At 55.7% G+C, this 19,915-nt stretch overlaps 5 protein-coding genes and 1 pseudogene across 6 annotated transcripts; 2 read left to right on the top strand and 4 right to left on the bottom strand.

Annotated features, from left to right (window-relative positions):
• Positions 1-176: 176 nt before the first annotated feature.
• Positions 177-4,605, bottom strand: EX895_004139 (uncharacterized protein; the record flags this gene model as incomplete). Its single annotated transcript, XM_029884735.1, has 12 exons — positions 177-1,217; positions 1,305-1,418; positions 1,490-1,597; positions 1,672-1,721; positions 1,804-1,835; positions 1,912-1,979; positions 2,063-2,170; positions 2,246-2,298; positions 3,093-3,163; positions 3,246-3,480; positions 3,656-3,970; positions 4,065-4,605. 12 exons carry the CDS (start codon positions 4,603-4,605, stop codon positions 177-179), a joined length of 2,736 nt encoding a protein of 911 aa, XP_029738836.1.
• Positions 4,606-4,898: 293 nt separating this feature from the next.
• Positions 4,899-6,242, bottom strand: EX895_004138 (uncharacterized protein; the record flags this gene model as incomplete). The annotated part of the gene is made up of 1 exon (XM_029884734.1): positions 4,899-6,242. The coding sequence occupies one exon, from the start codon at positions 6,240-6,242 to the stop codon at positions 4,899-4,901; it is 1,344 nt and encodes a 447-aa protein (XP_029738835.1).
• A 1,607-nt stretch (positions 6,243-7,849) lies between these two features.
• On the top strand, positions 7,850-10,867 carry EX895_004137 (uncharacterized protein; the record flags this gene model as incomplete). The annotated part of the gene is made up of 1 exon (XM_029884733.1): positions 7,850-10,867. The coding sequence occupies one exon, from the start codon at positions 7,850-7,852 to the stop codon at positions 10,865-10,867; it is 3,018 nt and encodes a 1,005-aa protein (XP_029738834.1).
• A 171-nt stretch (positions 10,868-11,038) lies between these two features.
• On the bottom strand, positions 11,039-12,619 carry EX895_004136 (uncharacterized protein; the record flags this gene model as incomplete). Its single annotated transcript, XM_029884732.1, has 4 exons — positions 11,039-11,209; positions 11,292-11,503; positions 11,588-12,484; positions 12,568-12,619. The coding sequence occupies 4 exons, from the start codon at positions 12,617-12,619 to the stop codon at positions 11,039-11,041; spliced, it is 1,332 nt and encodes a 443-aa protein (XP_029738833.1).
• A 944-nt stretch (positions 12,620-13,563) lies between these two features.
• On the top strand, positions 13,564-16,564 carry EX895_004135 (annotated as a pseudogene; the record flags this gene model as incomplete). Its single annotated transcript has 3 exons — positions 13,564-14,517; positions 14,779-14,791; positions 14,843-16,564. Coding segments are annotated over exons 1-3 (2,689 nt in total), but the record flags the coding sequence as incomplete, so codon positions are not given.
• Positions 16,565-17,059: 495 nt separating this feature from the next.
• On the bottom strand, positions 17,060-18,991 carry EX895_004134 (uncharacterized protein; the record flags this gene model as incomplete). The annotated part of the gene is made up of 1 exon (XM_029884731.1): positions 17,060-18,991. One exon carries the CDS (start codon positions 18,989-18,991, stop codon positions 17,060-17,062), a length of 1,932 nt encoding a protein of 643 aa, XP_029738832.1.
• Positions 18,992-19,915: the final 924 nt, after the last annotated feature.

The following is a 19,915-nucleotide window of genomic DNA, read 5'->3' as shown; positions in this document are numbered from 1 at the left end:
TCGACCAGCATGACTTTTTCTGACGCTTCTTCAAGGCCATTGTGTCCTTGATGTCCTCTTTGAAGGCGATGTGCGGCTCGGACGCTCTTTGCAGCCTTGGAACATTGGATGGAGAGACTGAGCAGCTGCGATGGCGATAGCATGGGCCACTGTCAGCGATGCAAGACATCAAAACTTCATTGAATATAAGTTCGCTCGACCGCGTTCACGGAGTCCAGCTGGAGAAGCGAAAGCTTGGCTACCAGCGGCTGCGTGTCTTGTTCCGGGTGCATCGTCTGCTCGTCGAAAAGGTTATAGGCGAGCGGCGCGTCGGCGAGTCGGCGCAAGTTGCGCACCAAGCTGCTTAGCACCTTTCGCCTCTCTCTCGTCCGGCTGTCGAGCAGAGTATTCCTGTCGATATGGATCGACTGCTCAGCCTCAGCCACATCTTTCGCTCGTTGCAGAAAGTCGTTCTCAAAGCAGCCCATCATCCTGGCCACTTGGAGGCTGTAATGCGAGCTGAGACCTCGACCGAGATGAAGCTTGTGGTGAAAGACGAGATCCACATTGTCCCTTCTCTGCACCATGCCCACGTTGAGGTGCTGACACACTACTCCCTCTTTGCCTTCGAAGCCCTCGACAAGCTCACCGAAATGCGTCGCAAAGAAGACAGTACAACCTTTCTCCTTGAGCAAGTCTTCGACGATCGCAGTCGCAACAGCACAGCCTTCGTCCGGGCTGGTGCCTCGACCCATTTCGTCAAGGAGCACGAGCGACCTGGGCGAGGCAACACTGTGAATGAACGCAGACGTGCGCATCTCAACCGCGAACGTTGACAGATTCTGCATCGGATCGTCTTCATGCGTCAGCAAGCTGAGCACGGCGTCCGGGATTGGAAGCGTCGCCTGCCGAGCAGGCACGAAGCATCCAATGCCCGCCAGAACGGTGATGAGTGCAATCTGGCGCAGGACCGTACTCTTGCCAGACATGTTTGGACCTGTGATGAGGCAGACGCGTTCGCCAGGCGCCAAAAAGATGTCGTTAGGCACAAAAGCGCATCGTCTGCGTGCGACAATAGTGGACGGGCCAGCATTGACCGTGTCGACTCGATCCAGGATGGGATGGCGTGCTTCACGAAGGTCGATCTTGTCGCCAATGATAGGCCGCACGTACCCGTTGAGAGAGGAGACATGGGCAAAACTGACGAGCATGTCCAAGAGCGAGAGAGCTTCTGATACCTGCAAATCACAGAGACCACCATCGGGGTATAAGGTGAGTAGCTTTGTGGATGCTTAGTTTTAGGAACTGGTTCTGGGCAGACCCACCTTGTTTAGAGATGCAACCAGATCAGTGATGCTTTTGATCAGCTCGTCTATGATCGTCTTCGACATGATGCAGACTTCGTTCATCGAATCGACCAGCCGGGCATTCAGCTTCTTCTACAGCACGAGAAATACCTTGTCAGCCACAGCAATGTGAAAGGATCAATAGAGGACAAAATTACACTCACCAGAGCGAGCGTTGACATGGTGACGCTTCTGCCGCTTTTGGCTCGAGTGACATTGGTGAAATAGTCGGGCAGATCCCTCATCTGGCTGGATTCGAGCACGGTCCGAAACTGCAAGAAGCATCGTCGTTAGAGCCTGTTCAAACCATATCATCTTGCAATAGCAGTAGTCCGAGCCCACTTACCAAATATCCTGTGGAGATCATCATGAGCGACAATTTGAGCCCGGTTTCATCTTAGGAAGGATTGTTTGAGATCCGAGTCAATGGTTGATGCCAACGCTTGGAAATAGTTTCCAGCAGAGCCTAGAGACTCACTCTCATAGCGCTGTTGGAGCTGCTGGATGTCGCTACAGACGATGCAAGGGATTCTCGGTTAGGTGAGCGACATGACCATGCGTTTCTTAGAAAGCCGCAGCAACTTACTCGAAATTTTCCTTGAACGTTTGCCTCGCCACATCAAGCAGTGGGCTACGGGCAGCTCGCACCGCATTCTGTCGAAGGATGGCAGAGGAAACCTGCTTGAGGTCAGTGTACCAGATATGGGGGTCTGTGGCTGTGCGCAAGAAGTTCGCACCATTTTAACGTGTCGAGATCCAAGGCCGCCTTTGGCATGCACGACATCTTCGTCGATGGTCTCACGGATTGCTTCGCGGATCTCATCAACGTCTTGCGACTCCATGAACTGTGGTTCACAACAGACACAGGAATAGTATTGAGCGCATTGTCTGCAACCAATTTTCGCCATCTTGAAGCTTACCGACGATATTGACTGCAGTAGCTGGCTGGAGGAATCGCGAAGCGCAGCTCGTACTGAACGGAAAAAAAATTGGACACCATCCAAATGAGGCCGCCATCAGTGACAAGTTTCAGCTCCTTCGGTGCTGCGATCCCCTCAAACATGCAAGTGACCTACCTGGCTCGAGTGAGCGCAGCAAAGTTCTTAGACTCAGAATACTGCTGAGCTTTCTTTCGGTCTCGAGTCTCGAGTCTGGTTCGGACTTCGGCGGACACGACACAGTGTGGATGAGCTTATCCAGGTCGATGGAGCTTTCTCGTAGCGGCTTGAGGCTCTCGTGGACAGCATAGTAGCGCTCCTTGGGATCCAAATCGAGAGAGAGATATTGCAGAGTGAGCCCAAGCGATCATTGCGTCGATCATTCGGATTCGTATCTTACATCACTGTTACGTAGTTCAGCTACGGCCTCTTGACGCGCAGCAATAACCCCAACGTCTGAGGGACGGAAACATTCGGCCGTTTAGCACTGCAATCTGTTTCAATACATCGAACTAGCGTCTCTTACCTGCCAAAGGCTGAAGGAGATTCATCCTGAGGAGTCGCTGGCCCATGGGCGAGACGCAGTGATTGAGAAGACCTGCAGGAATACAAGAATCTTAGCTTATTTTCTTTCTCTCGGCAATAACCTCCTTCTTTGCATCGACTTACCGTAAAGCGAGTCTTTAGACCGCGAATCGACCGTATTACGGACGAGCTCGAGGTCATGTGCAGTATTGCTGTTGATCAAGATCGTGCCTGCGAAATTGATTCTTGATCAGCTGCTGCGTCGAGATACTAGCATGGTTGGACTTGGGCTTCGGTACCTTACCTTCAGGGACGACGAATTTGATGCGCAGCGTCTTTGGCGTGAAAACGCGATTGAAGGTCTCCATGTAGAAGCTGCCAGCAACATAAAAGAAGAGGCACTAGGATAAGCGGCGTTCAACATCGTCGAATCGATGAGATTGGCGAGTTAACATACTCGATCAGACTAGCAAAGGCAGAGAGAAGGTAGAACTTATCTGCAGTCGCGACGATAATTGCCGCCCTCGATGATGCCTTTGCGTTCAAGTCGAGCGAGAATTGACCTGTCTGTGGAGGGGCTGACGTGGAACGATGCGATCTTTGACTAGATTCACCAACTTCATTTGGCGCTGCGTACTCTTGCTTGGCCACGTCGACATGATCGACAACCAGTCGGTCCAGATAGCGAGCACCTGCATGAGTGTCACAAGAAAGCAGGGTTCGATGATGAGCTAACTAGGCACATGATCGTGCGTCTTTCCTGCCATTTTGCCCAGCTTTGATAAGTCCTTAGATCAGAAGGACATTCCTTAGAGTCATGTGAGGCAGAGTGATTTGTATATGCTTTTCTTGGCGACGCGGTCTCACCTTCTTCGTGGTCCCAGTGCCTACGAGGGAAGGGATGAGCCTCAAGACTAAACAGCTGCTCGAGGATGCGGACCAGCACAGACTGGTTGTTATTCTGCGATGCATCTGCCCAGCTTCCTCGGTCTGTATCACCATCATTGCGGAAGAGTGTCTTAGCTCTCTTACCGCTTCTGGACATCGACGCTGAGGCAGTGTGTTTGGCACGATAGGACGCCGAGGCAGGTACGAGCAAGATGCTGGGAGGATGCATCGACAAGTGATGAATGGTTCGGGCGTAGGTGGGCGTGTCGGCCAATTGAGTGATGACGCAGAGACCTTTCGTGAAACAATCACCGTAAAGGCGAGTGGGGAGGTCAATGACTACCTTCACGTAGACGGCAAACCTCTTCTTCGTCATGTTGGAACATACCGGTGTCTCGTTCGACAGATGCGATGCCCACTTCACGACCTGTTCCGCGGTTCTCGATCAAGGCGCAAACGTAGTTGCCGACGAAGCCATCCGCTGTGACAAGCTTGCTTCGGTGATAAGAGGAGGCGGTGAAGGGGCGCACCTGATCATCACTCTGCCAGGACCCAGCAGAGACGGGAGCCCGGGCTGACCTATCGCGTTGAAAGGACGGCCGAGGAAGCTGATCAAACAAAGGGGAATCTTGGGCGCCTGCGGTAAAACATGGTACGGCTGGTTTACGATCCCTTTGACGAGCATGCCATGACGCGTCGATATTGTCAGCCTGAGGAGCAAACAAACGAACGAAGGATGTCGGCGCCTGATTCTCTTCTGCTGATGGATGGGTTCGAGGAACTGGATTTGCAGCACTGGGTCCAATGCCGGGTATACGAAAGCTGGAGGCCGAAGTGGCGACTGAGGCGGTCGTGGCAGGACGACTTCCGATGATATGGTCTTCATCTTGCTGAGGTATGAAAGGTCGGTTGCCGTTGTCGAACTTCATATCGCGAGTGCAGTTGAAGTGATCGCAAAGCCTTGGAGCATGAAGGGTAAGGAAATAGTATGCGCCAGTTCGATCACTATATATGTCATCGAGAGTGATCGGCACCTCCGAAGCTCGACCCACGGTCTTGGCAGAGTTCACACGGTCAACGAGGGAACATCTTGCGCCATCCATCACTTCATCGGGTCAAGCGCAAACAGAAAGGAAAGAAACATGGTCACACGCAACAAGGATTGTGACAATGAGAAAGAAAAACTGTGGGAAGGGTATGGATTGCGTCGAGCTTGGCATATCTAGACACGGAACACGAGAGCCACACCTTCGTCGCCTGCTCCGACGAGCTTCCAGCCCTTTGCGTTGGCCGTGTTGGTGTAGGCGCCGATGCCGCCTGTCTCTGCACCCTGAGTAAACCCATCGTCCTTTCCAACGGCCAGCGCGAGCACGGCGTCGGTGAAGCCTTGCTGAGTAGCCACACAGCCACCAGTCCTGGCATCCCACGTCTTGATAGTGTGGTCCGCAGAGGATGTCGAGAAGAGGGTGGTCCCAGGATGCAGAGCAATTCCAGTGATAGCCGCATCATGAACAACTTCGCAGCGCATCTTGGCCAAGGAGAGGTCCCAGACGATGGCCTTGCCTTCTGTCGAAGCGGTGATAACGTGGCCGGTACGATTTCCACCTCCAACGTCGACAAACTGGATACCCTCGATCGATTCGCCTTCGGCATGCCCAGTGAGCGAGGCGACGACAGAGGCAGCTCCACCGTTGTCGAGTGCGCCAATGTTGATGACACGAACATCACCGGCCGCGCCGCCAATGACGACGACCCGGGCATCCGGCGAGACAGCCAGCTGCGTGAGACCGCCGTCAAGGTGGGTCTGCACCTTAGAGACGACTTCGGCACTCCTGGGATCCCAAACGATGAGTGTGCCGTCATCGGAGCCAGTGACTAACCTCTTGCCGTCGGGGGTGAAGCTTCCACACGAGACTGCATCGCTATGGCCGGAAAAGACATTCATGACTTTACCGCTGGGCAGCTGCCACATCCAGACGGTGGAATCGGCACCACCTGCAGCCAAGACACTACCTTTGGGATGCCAATCCATCCAGACAACCTCATCGGGTCCCTCAAGGTTGGTGAGGAACTCCCACGTCTTGAAGTCATCGCTCTTCTTGCGCCAGATGCGAACCTTGCCATCCATGCCACCCGTAGCAGCGAGGTCACCGGCAGCGTTGAACAAGGCGGACGTGACACTGTCCGTGTGACCACCAAGACGAACGACTTCAGAGCCGTCCTGCGTGTTCCAGATCCAGCCGCCGTCGTCCTCTCCACCGCTGAGCGCCAGTGGCGGGTTGGGGAACGAAGGGTGAAGCGAGACAGAGAAGACCGACTTGCGATGCGCGTAGAAAGCGGCTATGGATGTGTCGACAAACTCTTCCTGGCCGGGTGTCGGCTGTCCTTCATGCCGAGCATCCTGATCCTGCTCGTCGTCGCTGTCGTCGTCCATGGGCACATCACCCGCCTCGTCGTGTTCCGGAACGACCTCCTGGATGTCGTCGTTAGCGAGATCGGATCCGTAGTCCTCTTCATGAGCCTCAACGGCCTGGTCGGCATTGTTGTGGGGTTGTGCGGAGCTCATACTGACGTTCAAATGTGCTGTTGCTGCTGAGATCGCTGATGGTTGATGAAGGCGAGAGAGAAGAAGAGATCAAGTTGCATTTCGACTAGCGGTTGAGTCGAATGCGTAAGTCAATCTAGGACAAGCGTCAGCAGCAGCAGCTCGGCGTTAAAGAACCAACTCCACCCAAACTTTTTTTCGCTTCTTCCTCGTCGTCGAATTTCGTCTCCGTGATCCGAGACGACGGCTAAGCATCTCGGGAAATACCTGAAGGAGTGTGAACACACGAGACCTCACAACACAGAATTTTCATTCGCACTCAGGTGTGGAGGCATTTCGGAAAACGAAAGGCTGTGCGGTTTTGGTTTTGTCTGCGGACGGGGTGTGCCTGTGCGTGATGGACTCAGCCAAGCTGCAGCAAAGGAAGGGTCGCTTGCCTGTTTTATCTCTCGCTCGGCATCAAACCCTTATGATTTATGATTTTGGACTGGGGACAGTAATCTCATCGGCATGCAAGATTAGGTGCTTGGCTTGCTCGTCTGCCTGTGCTCCTCCTCGAACTCGGTTGCTGCCTCCTCGCGCCGCGCCTCGCCCCTAGCTACCTCCGCCTCGGCAAGCCGTGACAAAAGTCTCCTTGCCAGAGCCAAAAAAAAAAGTAGATCAACAACGAGGACCCTGAACTCACAAGACCGTAGTGAGCGAGATTGCCTTGATCCCGTTTGCCGCGCGCGCACTCAGCAGCTACACAAAAAGTCGACGAATGCCCGACAGATCGCTGTGTGTGCCTTTTGCAACTGTCGGGCCGTGTTGCACTTTGCGATAAGTGGCTCCACAGCCGAAAAGTTGAACAGCACCGTGAGCGAGTCAAAAGCTGCACGCTCATGCGTGTCCGACCGGGCGAACGAGCGACTTTCGCCAAGTTTAATGCGCGTGTGACTGGGACCGTCACCGTCACTGCGACTGCAACTGCGACTGAGCATCCACGCGGACGCTTCAGCTTGCACCACGATCACTTTCTCCCTTGCCTGATCTTGAGGACAAGCATTCATCACCATCGTACCGCTACCTAATCCCCGCTCGTGCATTTCATATTCTCTCTCTCTCTCTCTCTCTGACTCTTCCACTGCACAACCTCCGCCTTCGCATCCGCCGGACTATCATCGAAGCATTGCTCGCTCTTGTCCCGGATCGGTCATACGGATTGCTTCTCGCTCTTGCATCTCACGCTAAATCGGCAACTCGCCCTGATCGTCGGAAAGGTCTATAGCATCTGCATCAGCAGCAACCGCTCATATTACCGCTGGAAAACGATCGAGTGGCTCACTTCGGGTCCCGCAACCACTCTTTCCCGCCTTGGATTCTACCGCCAGCATTGGCTGCCCCCCAGCTCCCCTGTCTGCACCCTTGATCCTACCTCTTTCCTCGATACGCGTTTCTGCAGCTGATCCGGCAGCGCTATCTGCACACACTGTGCCTGTGCGGATCCCGTCGCACCGCTGTGCGAGATCTCTATCGCTCCGTCCTGCAACCAAAGCAAGAGTCTACCACACGGATCCCCAGAGTAGCCTTCGCCTCGCTGCCCAGCCCCATTCACGCAACTCCATTCACATCCCGCCAAGCCGTCGCCCATGTCCAGGAGCTCAACAAGTCGAGATGAACGCATCGGTGACTTTGTTATCGAGAATGAGATCGGAAAGGGCTCCTTTGCCGTCGTCCACAAGGGATACCGTCTCCAGCCCCGCGAGCCTGTAGCCATCAAGATCGTCACTCGCAAAAAGCTCACCCCCAAGCTCTTGGACAATCTCGAGGGCGAGATAGCCATCCTCAAGGCAATCCACCACCCCAACATTGTCGAGCTCAAGGAATGTCTCAAAACCGAGCACCAGATCTACCTTGTCATGGCCTTTTGCGCATCGGGCGACCTCTCCCAGTACATAAAGAAGCGCTTTGACATCTACGAGCGCGCTGGTATCGCCGAATCCGCTTCCCTGACAAGAGCGCAAAAGTCGAGATATCCGCACCCTGCCGACGGAGGTCTGAATGAGACCATCGTCCGCTCCATCTTGACTCAGCTTGCCGCAGCGCTCGAGTTTATGCGTGGACGAGACATTGTTCATCGCGATATCAAGCCACAGAACCTCTTGCTTCAACCTCCAGATGCTGCTTTCCTTGCCCTCGGCAATCCTCGCGAAATCCCGCAGATGAAGGTCGCCGACTTTGGCTTCGCCCGACACCTCAGCGTTAACACCCTCGCAGAGACCCTCTGCGGCTCGCCGCTCTATATGGCTCCGGAGATTCTCCGCTTTGAAAAGTATGATGCGAAGGCGGATCTTTGGTCTGTCGGAGCCGTGCTCTTCGAGATGACTGTGGGCAAACCACCATTCAAGGCTGCCAACCATGTCGAACTGCTCAAGCGCATCGAGCGAGGCGAGGACAGGATCAGGTTCCCTGACGAGAGGTCTGCAGGCTCTCTAGCAAGAGAAAGCGCACGTCGGCAAGAGCTCGGCGAACCGCCATTACCACCCCCACATCCCGTCTCGGAGGATATCAAGACGCTCATTCGGCAGCTGCTTCGGCAGCGACCGGTCGGCCGCATGAGTTTCGATGACTTTTTCGCCAGTCCGGTCATCAGCGACTTCAAGGCATTCATTCGTCCGCACGCTCAGCCAGAGGCCTTCGAGAAGTACGAGGATTTGCAGAGGAGCGAACGCAGCGTCATCACTCCTTCGAGTGGAATCAAGGACGCGTCCATCTCCTCAGTCGAAAGGCCCACTCAGAAGGCCGACACACAAACGGCGAGCAGCGCAGCACCGATTTCGCCATCACCAGAACGCGCGACGCTGAATGAGCGATCTCCAAGTAAGCAAGGCGAGGGCGCTCTTGCTGCAGGCTCGAGCAAAGACCCACGTGACGTTGGCAAACCTACAAGAACCATTCCACGCGCCTTTTCGGCCAAGTATGTCACTGGCGAGCCACCGCGTCACGACGAACCGGAGAAACGCAAGCCATCCGCCATGACACGGGTGCCCAGCTCACCGGGCATCCCCGACCGATCTCTGCTGTCAAGCGAACGGGAGGGAGCGTCGCCAGCGACAAATCATCTTGCAGCTTCGAAAGATGGCGAGGACAGTTTTCTGGGCAAGGAATACGTCATGATCGAGAAGCGCAACGTCGAGGTCAACGCACTGGCCGACGAATTGGCAGCATCTCCGCAGAGCAGACTCGCCTTGGCTTCGCGCAGGCCTTCACGCTTGTCGCGTCTCAGCTCGGGCACCATTCCGACCTCATCTGGCGCGTCGCCACCTACAACTGCATCCGCATCGTTGGGGTCCAAGCCCATTCGCATTGCCAACAACGCGGAAACGACATCAGCTACAGGGGCATTCGCCCTTCCACCAGGGGCGAGGCCGTCATCAGTGCCGCGTCGAGCCAGCCTCTCTTCTTCGGGCTCACCGTCCACGCGACAAAGCAGTGGTCAGGTTATCACGAACACAGACGCTATGGCCAGCACCCAAACATCTCGAAGGGATGCGCCGGCGTCTTCTGTTCCGAAAGAGGAAGTCAGCGTGCTGGGCCAGAAGCTCGCGGGCTTTGGCTTGTCCGGAAGCGGCGGAGTCGGTGGGCCCTCGAGCGCTCTGGCCAAGGCTATCAGCATGGCGTCGCTGCGCCTGTTTGGCGTACCCTCGGGTGTTTCGTTGCGAGACGCTGCAGCCCTCGTGCGGACGCGAGCGCAGAGGCGCGGCTTTCTGCGGCCTGCTGAAGCTTTGGACGAGACTGAGATGACCCTACTTGGCACACTCGAGGATCTGGGCCAAAAGGCCTTCGTGCTGTCCGAGTTTGCCGACTCGAAGCTTGCTCACTTTTTCGCCGATGGCCCGCATCAACTTTCGCAAGACTTGGACTCGTCGACCGCGACCACGGGGATTTCGCCTGGACGAACGAGCGCTCAAGGGTCGGCGAGGCGAGCAGGCTCGATCGCTTCGTCGTCATCATCAGCTCTGGACCAAGCAGCTGCAGAAGCAGCATCGGCGGAAGCGCTGATGCTCTACGTGCGCAGCCTTGCTTTTTTGCAAAGGGCGATCACGGTGACTAGGAAGCATATCGAGGCCCGCTCACGCCCCGGTCAGCCAGCGGCGACGAGTGCCGAGGTCAACGATGTGGTGCAATGGCTACGTGCACGCTTCAACGAGGTGTATGACAAGGCGGACTTTGCGCGCTCGCGCTGCAACGAACTGCCCGAGTCAGCGCAGCAGGTGGACAAGCTCATCTTTGACAAGGCAGTCGAAGTGGCGCGAGCAGCTGCGACCGACGAGCTCGAGAACAACCGGGAAGGCAGCGGATGGGATCCATCGCACTGCCTGTTGGCATATGAGACGGCCGGCTCGATGCTGTCATCGTTGCTGGATCCTGGTGAGGACGCGTTGAGCCTGAGTGAAGGCAGTATTCTGATGATTGACAAGTACGTCAAGAGCATCAACAAGCGTCTTTCGACTTTGCAGGAGCAATTTGGCTTGGGAGTCGGGGGCGCCGCCTCTGTGGGTGTGAGTCCGGTCGGTGTAGATGCCGAGGCTCGGCCCGGTGTGAGCCGCAGCAGAACCGATTCGCCATTGTCAAACCCTTCACCGGGAGCAACGCCATCTCGATGAGCGTCCTTGCTATTTAGAAGGTTCTTTTTATTATCTGCTATTGTTTCGTTTATCACGACGTACCGCCCCGAATGCTTGCAATGTATCCAATCCTCTCAATCACCCACGTGAGACGCGTCAGTTGCAGTATAGTCGAAAGAAAGGGACACTTTCATTTGTGTGACTGCTCCCTCATTCAGGGGTTAGCTGTGGCTTTTCGGACTGTTCTTCTCCTTGATACAGACGACGCATCTCGGCGCCGATCTCGACGCGGCGCTTGCCCTCGATGAACTCCATGGCTTCCTTGTAAGTCTGAGGAAGCACTTGACGGTCGGTCTGGCCCAAGTCGAAGCTGAAGTGAAACTGTTGGCATCGACATGGTAACAAGGAATAGGCGACGATGAGCAGATAAGTCGGAGAAGCAATGGAAGGAATCGGCACTTACAGTATTGCTCTTCTTGCGTTCGCCCGATTCGAGGTCAACCACCTCTGCGAGGACGGTAACGCCGGCAATGGTATGATCTTGCGGGTGCTGGTCCGGCGCAGAAGTGTAGGCGATCTGAGAGGAAAGCTGAAGCATGGCTCCGATGGGAACGGGTGCGTGGAAGGAGAGCGCGTCGAGAGACAGGAACTGGACGTGTCGGTTGACAAATGAGGCTGCACAAGCAGTAGAAGCAAAGAGGAGGAAGTAAGGAGGTTAGCGAAGAGCTAGTAGAAGTCTAAGCGCGGAGCAATACTCACCAGAGACCATCCAAGCAAGCTCATAGGCGGATCGCATGAGGAAGCCTCCAAAGATCTTTTGGTGAACGTTGCGTTGCTGTGGGTGCATGTGCATAGTGGTGCTCAAGCTCGTCTTGCGGACGGGCACTAGAGTCTGGCCATCCGAGGCCTCAGCAGATTCCACTTTGAGAGCTGGGCCATGTAGCTCGTCGGTGGCAAACATTCCCGCATGGAGACCGCGAATGTATTGGCTGTGTAGCAAGAAAGCTTCCTCTTTGCTGGGCGGCACCTTCTCGAGCGAGGAAGCTGCTTCGGTGCGTTTGCGGTTCTTGTGACTCTCACCCATGGCGAAAAGGGCTTTTTCCGCATCCGTCTCGAGAATAAGAGGGGCTATACGCTGGCTGGAAAGCGTATGTACATTTCGAGCAGCCATGGTGAATCGGCCGGTGAGACAGATCTTGTTGGGACGCGTTGGCTCGGTGAGCTGTTCGATGCTGACAAACACTTCCATACTGCTGGAGCCGACGTAGATGACGTGGCCGCTCAAACGGTAGTTGGCATCGGCGGTGAGAGGAGCAAGCAAGTCAAGTCGGTCTACCGAGGCCGTGACAATGTAGATGGGTGCCGACACCTCACCGGGACGTCCACCGAGCGCATGTTGGTACGAAATGCTGCCAGCGAGACTATCGAGATCTTCGAGCACTTTGCCTAGACGAATCAAACCTGAGGTAGCAATGTACTTTTCGAGCATTTCCGGATCTTCAGTGAAAGGGAGATAGAGCTCGACGTAGCTATCCTGCATTCGCTTGGGTTTGAGAATGGCTTCAGGCAGCTCGTAGGACGCCGACTGAGGAGCAACGTCGGTGTGCTGCTGCAGTTGCATCTCCTTGGTCCAGCTCCTGCGGGGTGCAAGTCGTGCTACCAGAGCAAAATTATGGCCGAATGGATGCAAGTGTCAGAAAGGATAACAGCATGGGATTGAGGAAACCAGAACGACTTACTTGGCATACTGAGTTTGAGCTTCTGTGGATGCGTTCCTCTCACTTCGGCCATGAGCTTGTGGATTTCCCGCACCGCATTGGTCTCTTGGAGCGGAGATGCTTGCTGCGTCAGATGCCGTTGGAATTCATGTCGATGGAGGCGGCGAGCTTGAGCATAGCCATTGCGGCACAGTGTGCGTGCCAATAAAGACGTTGAGGAGGAGAACGAGTTCGACGCCATTGCTGCGTAAATGCACTTTCCGGTCTGAGTGGGAGTGGTTGGTGGTGAAGAGGGGTGGGCGCTTCCGATGCGAATTGGATCGAGTCTTCGAAGCAGTCGAGTGACCATGTCACGGACCATGCGGGTGGAGTTCAACCTTGGAAGGAGCACACACCAATGGTCGCGGAATAGCCGGGTCGCAGCACCCAACGGTTGTGTTTCAGGGTCTGATGCGCCTGACGGACCTTTCCGTTGTCTTTTGAGCCAACCCAAGTTTGTGAGATCCTCGTCACGTACATAACTCATGAAATTCGGTGGTCTGAGTCAGCGACGAATCGCGGGGGACTTTTAAGCAAATCGAGCGGACCACAGTCGCCGCGCAGAAATGGGCCGAGTTACGCCTTTCAAATTGGATGCAGCAAACGACTCGCAGGGTTCGGGGTGCAGCCACACGCAGCTGAACGAGCGAGCAAGCGAGCGTTGTCGGATATCGCACTTGAGCCTCGCAAGAGGGTTCCTGTCGCCATCCTCATCTTCCATCGCATCTGTGCTCCGCCCCAAAACGTTGAGGCGGTAACAAATAATCAGCACCAGCATCGTCTGCATCACCAGCATCGTCGTCCAACTTTCTCGAATTGGTCGCCTCCATCGAATCGAGCCATTTCCTTCAACAGCTCACATGAGCCCGTGATCGTCCAGCTACTGACCGGCCCTTGCCGTGCTGTCCATCGCCGACGCGGCAGCTCTTCCATCATCTTCATCGACCCGACTGCCTGGCCGCACAAACCATCGCAATAATGTTGGTCGACAGCAAGCCCCGCGCTCGCCGCGCACTCACACGTTTGGCACTCGCGCTGCATCTCCTCACCCTGGCGATGTGCTGCTCCTCCGTCGTCCTGGCCAGTCCTCCTCCCGCAATTCTCGAACCTCGCTCCCAATCGCCCTTCTCCGCACCACAAGCATCGCCGGACTCTTATGACGCACTCGGCCTCCAACGAGTCAACGTCACCCTCGCAGTCATGTCCAGATGTCCAGACGCACTCGCATGCGAAGCTGCTTTCGACAAAGTGCTCGACCGCGTCAATGCAAAGACTCGCCTCACCATGTCATACATCGGTACTGTCGACAAGAAGCACACCAAGTATGGAGCTTCTTGCATGCATGGTGATCAAGAGTGTGCCGGCAACATCCAGCAGCTCTGCGTCCAAGACGCACTTAACCCCGTTCGCGCCGGCGAAGACTTTGACCTCAGTCCGAGCGCCGCTCAGAAGAAGTGGTGGAACTTTCTCCAGTGCCAAAACTATGCAGGTCTTTCCAAAATTGGCGACGAGGCTCTAGCACAGAGGTGCTTGCGTGTCGTAGATGGGCCTTCTTGGGAAAACGACGGTATCGCAAAGTGCGTCAATGGCAAGCAAGGCCGCAAGTTGCTTCAGCGGAGCATTCAGGCCTCCAAGCGCGCCAGCTTGGGCACCTCTTGCACCATCCTATTTGAAGGCGGCAGAAAGTGCGTTCGTGATGGAGGGGCCTGGAAGGACTGCGATCTCGGTCACCAGCCAGCTGACTTCGTCGCCGAGATCGAACGCATCTGGTCCCTAAAGAATGCTGATGCGAAGCGAGTCTCGCCGCCAAGCTCTAGCAAGACCCTTCCGCAATCTCCGACTCGACTCGTCAAGAGACAGTCCTCTCCGTCAAGCAGCGACAGCGGCTCCATGAGCCCCTTTGCAGGTTCAGGTACTCCGCCCAGCGTATTTGTAAGTAGCACTGCATCCCGCTCTCTTCCTTCGAGTCTCGTGCGCTTCTCTACAGTAGTATTTGGCATGCTTTCTCGACACCCGTACTGGTTTCTTGTTAGGCTTAGCTCTGGTCTTCGCCGGATCAGGTTTTGGTGGCTCGGTAATCCGGACCGGGTTGAGCCCACAACTTGACGTTTGTCATGACTGAAGTGCAGCAACTCAACTCAACCCACGCCTTTGCCTTGTACATTTGTTTACGCACTCTTTGTTTTGTTGCAGACACTGATCATTGGTTAGTACATCCTTCTCCTTCAATTTCTCTTCCTCCACGCTGCGTCAACAGCATGTCTCGCTTCTCGACAGCTCCCTGAAACGAGGCTCTCGTCTCTCGAAAAGGCAAAGCTCCAGTTCCCCGTCTCAAGGTCCTAACTTCCCCGTTCCCTACCTCTCATTTGCCATCACAGCTATCGCTCTCTTTGTCATCATCGTCTGCTTTGTCCTCCTCCGGATCATCATGCGAAACCGCCGACTCCGCCGTCTTGGCTTGATCCCCGACGGACCTTTCGATCGTCTGCTTGGACCGACGAGGGAGATCGAGGACACGCTCACACCACCGAAACTGCTCGAGGCTCGCATCGCTCATGGTGTCCGGCCCGCTACCCTGGATGACGACGTCAAAGCTAAAGGATGGGATGCCGTGATGCCCATCTCTGCTGCAGTGCCACCTGTGCTCTACTCAGACCTCTTCCCTAAGAAAGACCAAGACGGTGGTATCGCCGATGGCAATGGCGCCAGTGCTGGAGCACAAGACGATTTCTCCTATCCTCCGACATCCGCACCTACGGATGGCCATTCACGCCGCTTGCATATCCCAGCATTTTTGCGGCGCCACGGTGACGGCAGCAACTCACATGATGGTGCTTCTGGAGCCGGTCACACTGGGTCTGGCAGTGACGCCAACGCTAACATGGGCGATGCACTCTCAAAACATGCCAAACCGGACACGAGCACGGCAGCCTCGGTCAATGTGACGGTGCTGATTGCCATGCCTTCTCAACGAACCGTTTTCCCTTCGAATCAGTCTCACTACAACCAGGCAGCGCTCATGTCGCAGCGTTCGCTCAATGTTGATGGCATTGCCGCAAAGAAGATCGACGAAGCGGAAGAGAGCGCCAGCGGTAATCACGGCAGTCTGCGACGAACCGCCAGTATCAAGAGTTTCCGCACTGCAGCTTCCGCCAAGAGCATCGGCGATGCGCGCCGAGAGGCTTACTTCAACAAGCTCAATGAAGGAGAGAACACGATCCCACACGACGTGCCTGCGACAAGCATGGACGACGAAGACGAGGAGGAACTGCCCGAGCTGGTATTTGGAACCGCGAGCGTGCCCATTTTCACGCGTATTGCGGGTGGCGCTGTGACCGGTCGAGAACCTTTTGCTGGCACGCAGGAAGCCTACCAACCGCTACGATCCGAGCTCATTCGACTGGTGGCCAGCGCCCACGAAGCACGGGAGCGCAAGGTGGCCATGGAAGCAGCGGCCAAGCAGGCCGAAAAGGACGCCGCCAACGCCGATGATGGACAGACGACGATCGACGAGAGGTCGACCACGAACCAAGGCCTTGCTGTTGTCAATGCCTCCAATGGCGGAGCTACCTCGAACGATCGCCGCGTGAGTGCCAGCGAGACAATTGACAGCGACACAGCTGCCATCATTGGTTCGCCAGGTCTCGCCAACGTGCCCACGGCACATCAGGAGGGTCTAGGGGATGTTGTGAGCCGCATGATGGCCACGGATCCTACTCAGCATGGAAACTCGCTGGCTTTACCTGTTGCGGCGTCTGCGATTGGTGGTGCTGGACAGTTCCACGAAGACCCTCGACCGAGTATCGGTCTGAACTCGAATTTCTCGCGTGACGAGACCTCGACTCCTGTGCCAGGCGACGGGCACGCTGCTCCGTACAACACGTCGACGCTTACGTTGGATCCGTTGCTGGGCGACGACGCTACTTCGTACAACGGTGCTCGTGCGCACAACACCGGTGTTACGCAAAGGACGTCTTGAATGGCACAGCACGGTGTACCTCTTTTTGGTGCACATTTTTGCTGCCCTCTTTTTGCTCGTTCTTTCTGTTTATAATATTAATTTTGTAGCATCCCTCGATTTGTATGATCCCGTTTCGTCTTTGAATGATACCATGCTATGTACGCCTCCTCATGACCAGCCCCATTTTTTTCACGGAGCCGCCTTGTCAAGACAAAGTACGCTTTGATGCGCTCACAAATCTTCACAGTTGGTTGGGGTTTCAAGGGGTACAGGCAAGAAGAGATTCTTTCGAAGACTGGAAGTTCTGATGATCGAGTGCTGCGTGCGAATAGAATTTGATACAAGTACAAGTGCAAAGAGGCGAGATGAGATGAGATGCATGGCAACGACAAAGGGGTCCATGGATGCTGGCGATGATGAGAGACGCGGGGAACGATTTCCTTGGCGCGGCGAGCGAGAGCGAAGAATGTGGCGAAGCAAGACCAGTCAGGGCGCAGAAGGCATTGAAGCGGATCAGTTGGTGACGAGCAGAGCATCGACCGCCGCTTCTTCGTCTGGATCGACAGCGTCTTGTTCTTTGCCGCCATCGAGTTCAGACTGAGATGACTGCAGAGCTGCGAAGTCGGTCTCGATCGCAGAAGTCGCACCCTTGGTAGCGAGCTCGGCGTCATCAGACACTGCAGGAGCAGCCATGACCGAAGAGGCTTGGGGAGCAATGCGTTGAGGACGACGTCGCAGAGGCAGCTCGGCCCAACACTCCTTACGACACGTCGGACAGGTGACCCATTTGCCGACCGTGTTCGGCTGGTCTGTCTGGGGTTCCGGCTCCTGCGTTAGGGCAGCACCTGAATCCTCCTTTTCAGAAACTTCGGAAATAGAATCGTCATCGGAGTCGCCGCTGAGAAAGGCATTAAGGTCGTCTGCACCAGTAAAATCATTCTCGACACGCATGCTGGTGCAAAGACAATCGAGATGCACCTCGTGATGGCAAGGAGCGAGCTTGACGAGGTCGGTAGTCATGTCGTCCCTGGTCTCTGGCAGTTCGAGGTGGCCGTCGTCTGGCTGTGAGGTGAGCGGGTACCGCGGGAAGCAGGCGGGTGCATCACATCGCCATCCGCGCCTTCGCTCTCGTGCTCTGACCTCATCACGCAGCGTAGTGTGGACGGCCGAGGTGGATGAGGTAGCCGCCGATTTGTGAGAGGAGCGCGAGGCGGATGCATCCGAACCCGGCTTGCGATGCGCAGAGTCAGGATCGAGGCTTGCCCGGCAGAAGGGACAGGTCCACTGCGACGGTGGCAATTTCTCGAGCCAGTCGCGCAAGCAGCCGGCGTGGAGAGTATGGTGGCCAGGACAGGGTACGGCGACGACGGCTTCATCCTGACTCTTGGGACCGTCGATCCATTCGGGGCGGTCTTCAGTGCTGTAGCTTTCGAGACAGATGCCGCAACCGAGCAAGGCATCTTGCTCGCCTTCTGCGGCGGAATCGGCGCCAAAGCCACCGATGCTTCCCATGCCTAGACGGGCCATGCGAGCTCGGAGGTCTGCATCGGCACGTTCGAGCTGCTTGACGTAGGAGGCAGCCTTTTCGGGGTCGGGTCGCTCAGGCTCGGGAGGTGCAGTGAAGTGAATGTCGAGGATGATGCGGAAAGGAGGACCAGCGACAAGGCGTGGTTGTTGCGCCTCGGGAGCATCAGGAGACGGGCCACCGGGAGGTGTGCCAGGAGTGACCTGAGCGATGGGCCAAGCGATCTGCGTGTTTGCGTCGTAGATAAACGAGAATGGTAAAGGCGATGCACCGAGGGGGACGAATAGCGGCGCAACTGGGACGTGGCCGTCCGGGTGCGGGTGAGATTGTGGACCAGCTGGATCGGTGTTTTGATTGGCGCCTGGCTGAACGGTGGGATGTACGTCGCTTTGGGGGTTTGAAGTGGGCGGTTGTGGTGTGGCTTGGTGCGCCGAGGGTGAAGAACGGGGCAGAGGCTGCGGGTGGAAAGCGAGGAGAGCCGGGTTACCGTCAGGACCATTGAACGGCATGCGGAAGAAGACAGGAGGATGAGGCAGCGCGCCCGACTGCGTGCTCGACGGTGCGTTGTTCGCCGCTGTTGTCGCAGAGGACAGTGAGGCCTGTTGCGTTGTTGGGCTGCCTTGGGATGGCTCACCAGGTGGATCGGCGGGAGTCACAGTGTTTTCAGCTGTGGATTGCCGCGATGGACTGCCATGCACCACGTTGCGGAAGCTAGTCATGAAGTTTTCCCACAAGGTGGTGGAAGGAGCGTCATGGTTGCGGGTGGTCTGTGTTGGTGGGGCAGGTGGTGGTGATCCAGATTGCTCAACGTTGGCATCCGTAGTCGGGGACGTTTGAGGCTGGTCGTTGGCCGGGTGGTGACGGTCGTCGTCAGGAGGAGATGAACGACTGCGAGATGAGTCGGAGCTTGAGTTATCCATGCTGGCTGACTAGGATGGTCGTGGCATAGGATTGATCGAGAGGTGGAGGTGGAAGGAGATGATGGTTGTGGTAGTCAGTGATGAGGAGCAGTGACGGATCCAAGGGTACAAGAGGCAGTGCGGCTAATTTGAGCGCTAGATGCAGTGCAGTCTTAATTCCGACATTGGAGAAATTGATAGCCGATGCATCTCAAGGCATTGAACCTTTTTTATGATAATCATCCTTCGGTTCAAAGCCGCCGTGGATGCGGGATGTGTACACTTGGAGCAGCACAAGATTTGCCCTGGTGGGGTTTCCTTTCAATAGTACAGAAATGTGACGCCTTCACTTGTGCTACACCTCGACATGACGTGGAGTAAAATAAAAGGCTTTGTTTGCGGAGAGAGAGGGGGTATGAGCTAATATTGCCGGCAAGCAAGCACCCAGCAGATTCCATGAGATTCTCGCACTTTTCAGACGTTCAATGGAAATATGAGTGTGAGATCACTAATTGGAAACACGTACAAAATAAAAAATGGCTCGCAGCACAGCAACACTGAAACTCGAATTGAATTAGCACCGCACACTGGGTCCAAATCGAAATGCTTGAATACAAAGCAGCCTAAACGGATACAAGCTCAAAGCTGACATGCATGCACCCTGCAGATCCAGGTCAAGCCACTCAGGGGTCCATGCTGCTGCTGCCTTCTTTGTGCCGTACCACCACCTTCCCCTCTTGCTTGACCCCTAATCGCCTCGAACGAGCCATCGCCTTCTCAGGCTGGCACAATCTTTCTCTCATGCCACCTCTACAGCTTTCAGCGCGTCCGTCGCGCGTCCGTCACAACCATCATCATCTTACGATACCCATTCATTCCACCCCAGATACCCACCCTTTGCAGCCCGTCACCATCAGCTCTCTCAATCTTCCACGTTACACCTTC

This window comes from Sporisorium graminicola, chromosome SGRAM_23 (genome assembly GCF_005498985.1).
Source record: "Sporisorium graminicola strain CBS 10092 chromosome SGRAM_23, whole genome shotgun sequence".
NCBI lineage: Eukaryota > Fungi > Basidiomycota > Ustilaginomycetes > Ustilaginales > Ustilaginaceae > Sporisorium > Sporisorium graminicola.
The sequence above is the reverse complement of the archived record's forward strand: the minus strand, read 5'-3'. Positions and strand labels throughout refer to the sequence as shown.